The sequence below is a fragment of the Lissotriton helveticus genome, chromosome 9 (assembly GCF_964261635.1).
Source record: "Lissotriton helveticus chromosome 9, aLisHel1.1, whole genome shotgun sequence".
Lineage (NCBI taxonomy): Eukaryota > Metazoa > Chordata > Amphibia > Caudata > Salamandridae > Lissotriton > Lissotriton helveticus.
This window is the reverse complement of record NC_136070.1, coordinates 601719838-601728027: the sequence shown is the minus strand read 5'-3', so window position 1 is coordinate 601728027 and position 8190 is coordinate 601719838. Positions and strand designations below refer to the sequence as shown.

The 8190-nt window shown below is 45.4% G+C and overlaps 1 protein-coding gene across 1 annotated transcript; it reads left to right on the top strand.

Annotated features, from left to right (window-relative positions):
* Nucleotides 1-3009: 3009 nt before the first annotated feature.
* On the top strand, nt 3010-6842 carry LOC144782864 (zinc finger BED domain-containing protein 4-like). The gene is made up of 2 exons (XM_078662122.1): nt 3010-4334; nt 6587-6842. Exon 1 carries the CDS (start codon nt 3034-3036, stop codon nt 4327-4329), a length of 1296 nt encoding a protein of 431 aa, XP_078518248.1. The 5' UTR covers nt 3010-3033; the 3' UTR covers nt 4330-4334; nt 6587-6842.
* Nucleotides 6843-8190: the final 1348 nt, after the last annotated feature.

The window sequence follows — 8190 nt, the reverse complement described above, 5'->3', positions numbered from 1 at the left end:
GAATACAGCTTGGGTAGTTTTGGTAACTTCGCACCATGTGAGCACGTGAACTTACATTTTTTGTCTTGTTCGCGCACTCAATGTACTTGCTCGGGAACGCGAACACGACTTTTTATTCCGTTCGCGCTGCCGAACATGCCGATTTAGCATTCTCGCGGACAATATGTCCCGAGTTGCATAAAAGTTTCTCAAAAATGTTGCAGGTCTTTCTTGTGCACCCAAAAAAACAGAATTTGTCATTTGGTTGTTGTTTTGGGAGCCTGGGCAGGGGTTTCTTTGTATGTGTTTTTGCGGTGTTATGTTTACAACCTCTGTCTTAGCCATGGGCTATTTATTCCTTGCACATTAACCTGTCATGTGCAGCAGGCATCCTCGTTTTTCTGTCCATATTGGTATCTATAGGCCTGCTTGACTTTATTGGTTCTTTCTGGACTTCATGTGGCCTTTGAGCTGTGGTGCTGCTGGACTGGTATTATTAGTCTTCTGTTTTGTCTTTTATACATTGACCTGTGTGTCTTTCAATTGTTCATGTTGCCTTACTGCTTGTTTGACTGATGTTGTTCTGCCTTCTTTACTTGTAGGTGCACAAAAAAGACTGAGGAGGTGCTGGTTGTTTTTTCATCCATCGCTCGTTCTACTGCCAGACGGACGTCCTTCAGTTGTACGCCACGTGTGGTGTGTGACTCATCTGACCAGACATCTCTGCAATTTGTGCTGCTGTGAGCTGACTGACATCAGAAGAAGATGGGCCCTAAGAAAGCTACCAGGTCCTCCACCACAAAGAAAGTTTCTGCGAAGAAGGAACAGCAGAAGGAAGTGTCACTTAAGTCTGGTATGGACCCCAAAACCTTTTTTGGCACCCCAAAAGGTACGCCTGCAGCAGCGGGGTCTGGGGTGCAAGCTGGGACCAGCACATCTGCATTAGTGGGGGCAAGCCAGCATCCCAGGGCCAAGCACATGATGAGGGTCGAAGAGGTAGCCAGCCTTCTGCTTGCGAGCAGTGATACTGAGCCAGAACTAAACTTATCGCTGTCTCAAAGTAGTACACAATCCACGCAAGATGGAAGTGCTCAACAACCACCGCCAGCAGTAGATGTTCAACAACCACAACCACCGCCCGCAATAGGAGTTGTTCACCCACAACCACAACCACTTCCCGCAACAGTTGTTGAACAACCACAACCACCGCCCGCAACAGTTGTTGTTGAAAAACCCCAGCCCGCAATAGTACTTCCTCAAGAACAACAACCACCATCTCCGCACCAAATAGTAGTAGTTGTTCCTCCCAAAGTCGGGGCAGTTCAGGAAGTAGAGCCTCCTTCCGAGCAAGAAGAAGAGGAAGCCACTTCTGTAGGTGATCTATTTCCTTTGAATTCACCAAGGGAAAGGAGGGTTAGTGCATCGAGTTCTTCGCAAAGCATCCCTTCCGATGACCTTGATATGGATTGGCAGCCACAACTATCTGCGCATTCAAAGGAGAGACATCCCAAGAAGACCATGCTAGGAAAAAGGAAGTTTCCAGGCAGGCTTGAACTTATGGAGGTCGATGTAGGTGAGCAGGATACTGCTGGTGATAAAGACGGGTCTGACACTGTCATCATCACAAGCGTTATTCCTGGTGCAGAGGATGTAGAGACAAACATTTTCACCCTATCCAGAAATGCTGCAATGACTGATGAGCAGGTACCACGCATAACTCCTACACACTCAACACCCACAGTAACACCAGCTCCAATTTTTTCAACAGCGAAGGCCCGGCAGCATCCGACATCCAGCAGAAGCGCCACTTCAACAGAAGGAGGTAGTGGCAGTACTAGGACTGAGCTGTCCCATAGTGAAATTCCACAATCCTCCAGTCCATCCGGCATTGGCAGTGGGTCCTCCTCTTCCTATGGCAGGAGACAAAAGTTTACCTCCCCAGTGTGGGACTTCTTTACGGTTCACCCAGTTCAGGAGAACATTGCTGTATGCACCATTTGTCATGCCAATGTTAGTCGTGGTAAGCTTGGTACAAACTATGGGACTGGAGGCCAAACGACCCATTTGAAAAAAACACACGTGATCAGGTGGGAGAACCACCTTGCAAGCTTAAAAAATGTTAGCACTCGTGTTGGTGGGGATACAGTGGTACAAGGTCCACTCATGGTTGATCAGGATGTAGAAGAAGAGGGAGACGATGACCTTCTATCTAGGAGTGGTACACAATCGACCCCTGTCGCCAGCACTGGAGTGGTAAAGTCCACATCCTCCGCATCTGCAACTTCTCAGTGGCACCAGAGTCAGCTGGAAACACCAAGGAGTGCAAAGTCTGCGATGCAAGGTGGTCCGTCTAGCACAACTCAAAGACATGCAAAGCAGCTTACCATTCCTAGCATGTTAAGGCAGGAGGGAAAGTACGAGCGGAACCACCCAGTAGCACGTTTATACAATGCCAAACTTGCGAAAATGTTAGCACTGGACCTTCTCCCATTTTCATTTGTTGAGGCTGTTGGATTTCTGGAATTAGTGGCAACCCTCTGCCCAAAATGGAACGTTCCCAGTCGCTACTATTTTGCCCGAGTGGCTGTTCCAGCACTACACCACGATGTGCTGGAATTGATTGGGAAAGCCTTACAACAGAGTGTTGTCCATTGTATCCACCTGACAACAGACATGTGGAGCAGTTGCGATGCTACAGATTTCATGTGCATCACCGCACACTGGATCTCTTTTGCAGGTGTTAAAGACAAGTTAACTTCAGGCCTCCGTGACGTTGCTGGAATTTTTAATGATACGCGCAGACATGCAACTATAGCCATGTTTGGTATGGACAAAAGTCATACTGCTGAAAACATTTTGTCTGACTTTAATGACAAGGTCTTTGAATGGCTGAAACCAAGAGGCCTTAAGATTGGTTTTGTTTCCACCGACAATGGCAGTAATGTAGTGAAGGCAATGAGAGAAGGACATTATTTCAGGGTACCCTGTTTGGCACACTGCATAAACTTAGTCGTGCAACACTTTCTGAAAAATGAAGCCAAAGTCAGCAACATAATGGCCATCTGCAGAAGAATATGCACGCACTTTAACCATTCTTTCAAAGGACGGAAGCTGCTACGGGTCATTCAGCAAGAGCATAGGTTGCCAGTCAAAGCACTGATACAGGAGGTCCCAACACGTTGGAACTCAACTTATTTCATGCTTGAGCGTCTCTTTGAGCAGTACATCCCACTGAATGCTTATGTCATGTCAAGAAGATTAGGGGATCCTACTGTTAATCTTAAAGCCCTGACCATTGAGATGTGGCAGTGGGACCTCATTAAATGCATCACAGAGATGCTACAACCCTTTGAGGTCTTCACACGTGCAGTTAGCAGGGAGGACTGTACTATGGGCCAAGCCATCCCATTGTTGTACATGCTTGAGCAACAGGTGAAGGAGGTCTGTGAAACATACGAAGGTGACGAACAAAAAGTTGATGCATATACCTTAGCCAAGGGCTTAGTCAACCGCTTGTGTGAAAATGTAAGGCTCAACAATATTGTGTCAGGTGAACATTACATAACTGCAACAATCTTGGATCCACGGTACAAATTATTTGTCAGCAGTAACGAAGTAATTCCATTTTCAGATGAGGATGTTGACAAGTACAAAACTTCCATAGCTGCCGAAGCTAATGAGTTAGAAACTGAACGGCTGTTACTTAAAGGCCTGCCACTGCCAGCCCAGGCCAGTCCAAGTACTCCTGACGCAAGTTCTTCACAGCGTGAGAGCAGTGCGTCTGCTTTCCAGCAGGCACCAACAGTACCAAAAGCAGCACCTACACGATCTGATTCAGCAGACCCAACCAAAAGCATAACTGCTTTTTTTCTACAGAAAGGGATGGGTAAGTCCGTTGCTGTTGCAAAGGGAAAAGAGGACCAGCAAAGCCGAGCACCAATGAACATTGAGCGGATGGTTCAGGCCTATCTGGATGACACAACAGAGGTGTTCATGGAGCAAAGCCCATTGGTCTATTGGTATGAAAGAAGGAGACAGTGGCCAGTGCTGAGCAGGCTGGCGATAAAGTATCTGGCTTGTCCTGTAGCCAGTGTCTCCTCTGAGCGGGTTTTCAGTGCTGCTGGTGCCATTGTCACATCGAAAAGGACTAGTCTCTCCCCCAAAAGCGTGGAGCGGCTGACAATGATAAAAATGAATCAACGCTTCATACCACCAGACTATCAAGTACGTGAATCACCGCCGGATGAAGAAAGCGAGTGTGAAGAAGACGTCCTCACTACTGGGTTACATGACCTACTTCTGTCTGAACGCACAGAGTTTGAGGACGAGCTCCTCTTCCCTGACAACTAGGACAGGTATATTAAAGGAATGATGCAATGCATTGCATAGGATTGTTTAGCCGACTCTGAGCAAATGTGCATGGAATTAAAGTATACTAGTAGTAACTTCAGACTCACGTGATGGGCAATTTTCCCATGTTATTTAATAATATAAATTATTTATGCACTTGTGACCCTACTACTACAGGTGCAGTCAGTACTTAATTTATCGTTCGTAGTTCATGTTCATGTTGCACAACGTACATTATTTGGTGAAACAGTCCCCCCTCCACCCCCCCAACAAACACAAATGAACTTCAAATGTTTTCTTGTGAAAATATCTTTGTTTTATTTTTATATTTTCATAATGATAATAGAAAAATAAAATATATAACAAATGTAACCCCCTGACCCAGAGCTGTCCCTACCCTCCCCTAACCCCAACCAAATTTCAACCCAAATGTACACCCCAACTCCCACATCCCACCCACCAACAAAAGGATTAAAAAAGGGGCAAAAAACAGGGTCCATTTCAAAGCCGGCGGGCTTTCAGGTGTTTGTCCACCAGTATCTTCACACGCTCCTCTAGACCGTCCTCCAGCTTCTTCCGCTCCTCCTCCAACTTCGCTACCCGGCGGAGAATCTTTGCTTTGAAATCACGGCACCTACACTTGCATGCATGTTGTTGTTGTTGTGGGGGGGCCGCCGAAGATGTAACAATGCGGCGGCGGGCGGCTGCCTGACCACGGCGACGTAGTCCTGCAGGCTTGGGGCCCGGGGCATTGGAAGAGGCAGCAGCTGCTGCCGCCGCCTCCTCCTCCTCCTCCTCGGCCTGATCCACCAGCCGGCGGTAGGCCTCTACAATTGCCTGCAGTTTCCGCTGCCGGGCCCGGACTGCCAACTCCTTCCTTGTTGGTTTTTGGGAAGGAGTAACTATAAAGAAAGAAACAGAATTGTTGTAATCCAAACTCCCCGCAAATCAAGAACACAACATTGATTCAACACATAGTGGGCGGCACAGTAGCACTAGCAAGCAAGCTGAGTACCAGAAATTGTGTTGCGTCTATCTTGAACATTCTACAGCCTCTATTAATTTTTCGGACTTTTTGTCACGGCATTATGCCTGCCCTATTAGCATGGGTGTACTTCAACGGTCACACACATTAGAACGAACACCTGTCTTTTTCATATCTCCTTTTGTTCCGGGAAGGCGGGAACACTCTCAAAGTAACATTAATTAACAGGGGGCAGCTAGTAGCACATGTCTAGTAAAGACTATAATACTTTATACCGCGCAACAAACCTTATTTGGTTTGTGTTTCACCAGCAACGACCCATGCACCCAGTCGTCCCCTCCTTCCCTTGCCTTTGGGTTTGCCCAAAACACCGCTGCTGCTGAGACTATCCACTAACCACCGGTATTGGGTGTGTCTCCCAACCATGCTGGCAGCTGTGTTTTCCCCTTTACATGCTTTAACAACAACCCATGCATCCGACTGCTATCAGGCACTTGCATTACTGTAGTGGTAATGCTTAGCATGCTAATGACAAGTAAAGGTAACATCATATATTTTCCAGTAGAGTACAGTGAGAAAGTTTTCCCCTCCCACCAAGTAATGCAGATCACTATTGAATGTAACTTACCATCGCCCGCCGCTGTTGGCTCCCCCCCCACTGCTGCTGGTGTAGGTGCCTCTGTTCCTCCTGTCCCCGCCGGGATCGCTGAAGCTGCGCCACTGTCCCCGTCGGCACTGGTCGATGGTAAGGGTTCTGCACCTATAAAAATAAGTACACCTTTTTAGATGGATGCACAGCCCCCTTTGTACTTGTTCACCAAGAATGGAGTTCTTCAAAACAGTTAAGTCCAACGTACGTAATCAGTATGAGTCCACATTGCATAGTACAGCAGAGTCACTACACATATTATTAGCATTCATTGTTATGGTATGGTACCCAAGCTCATCTCATCTGTCCTGCTACTCTAGTCCTTGGAAATTGGAAGTGAACTATGTAACCTTTGTACATCAATGTATCCAGTTTTGCGCATGTGTTAACTCGCAGCTTGTTGCGCAGTACGAGAAGACGCTCTGGGGCAACACATCATTGTTCAATGCATACACCTGAAGAGGTGGGAAAGTAAAAGGGCCCGTATTTAAGTTTTCTATGTGGATTGTGGAATAGAGTTTGCTTACAGGTTACAACTTCTTTTTAGCATGGCTGCATAAAACTGGCATAAATGTATTTAATACTGTCTAACGTGCACCACTTTTGTCATTATTTTTCGGCAGGTGAGAAGATTGCCTTCTACGAAGCGGACATTTCCATAGCTTACAAAAAAAGAGGAATATCTGACCAGTATACGTTGGTGAGAGGTCTCCGATAGTTGCCACATTTCCCTATTGTGCACTAGTAGCTGTACAAATGTTGATTACTTTATTATGCCTGTTTTAACTCTGGATTTTTTCTGGTGGGCCCTTCAACGTATTGGACGGAACAACTTAAAAACATTGATGTTACTTACTTACTTCTAACAAAATAAAGCTTTTGAATGACCACTTTGACTCTGAAGTTTATTTTCAGTGTCTGTTGTCTTAGAGACTCACACGAGTGAGTGAGCAAAAGGGGGTTTCTTAGGTAACGGTTTGTGTCCTAAAAGCATTCGGCATCTTGGTATTGGGGTTCAGGAGTGTGATTTGAACAATAGACCAATGACTCAGGCCATATAGGCTGACGTTCAGTGAATTGTGCGTTCCTCAGAGTTCTGTGACTGAGGTGTAAGTAAGGTCCAACCTGCCTATCAGTACCAACAACATCCAATTTTCGTGTGCATAGTTACATAGTTGTGTAATATGTATATAACTCCATAGGAGATAGAAGAATACCCACAAGACTAGTAGTGGTATACTAACGTTTACAAAAATACTAGACAAACATCATTCTGGATGCATACTTGGTTGCTGTCAATTGACAAAGCACTGCAGACACATTACAGAGGAAAAAACAAGCACTGTTGGACTTACTGGGGACAGCAGCAGGATCCTCAGTAGAGGAGCTCTGTGTAACTGGTGGTTCACCCGCCGACTCGGTCCCTGTATTCTGCTTGCCCCTGGGTTCTGTGGTTCATGTAAAAATTAAAATAATAAACAAAGATAAAAACATTGAGTGCTGTGAAACATAGACATCATTGCAAATCACACTGCTACAGTGGAACAGAGCCGGAGGCAACAAATCCATGCCAGGGGCCGCAACGCAAATATGTATCCATCCTTAGAGTATTATTAAATTAAGGATATCTATTGGTGCGGTGGCCCCTGAAGTTTGGTGCCCCTGTGCAGTTGCACAGCTTGCACATGCCCCCTAGAGCCGGCCCTGGCTGAGGTAAGAAGAACAAAGTAACGTTAGCATTCTTTGCAAGAAAAGGATTCCATTCATGCAGAAGAGAAGGCCGTGAAAAAAATGCTACAATATGCAAACAACATACAATTATCCATCCACCGCTATTTCACTGACGGACAAAGGAAGGACAAGACTCTATTAATAGCATTAACTAACTTCAGTTCTCAACAATAAAGAAAATCTCACATCAATAAACAGCAACAGCTAGCGCCAAGTTGAAACAACACGCAAGAGCCAGTGAAGAAGAAGAACACTGTCATACAATGACAGTAGATATACCGGAATACATCGCAAATGTAACTAGGGGCAACAGTCATCGCGTTACTTATTCAGCCAATATTTACAAAGATACAATAACAATATTTATACAACTATATATATATATATATATATATATATATATATATATATATTACCTACTGGCGGTCGCCAGTAGGTATATATAGTTAGGATTTTTTCTCTATGGGATTTTTGAAAATTCTATGTCTAATAACTT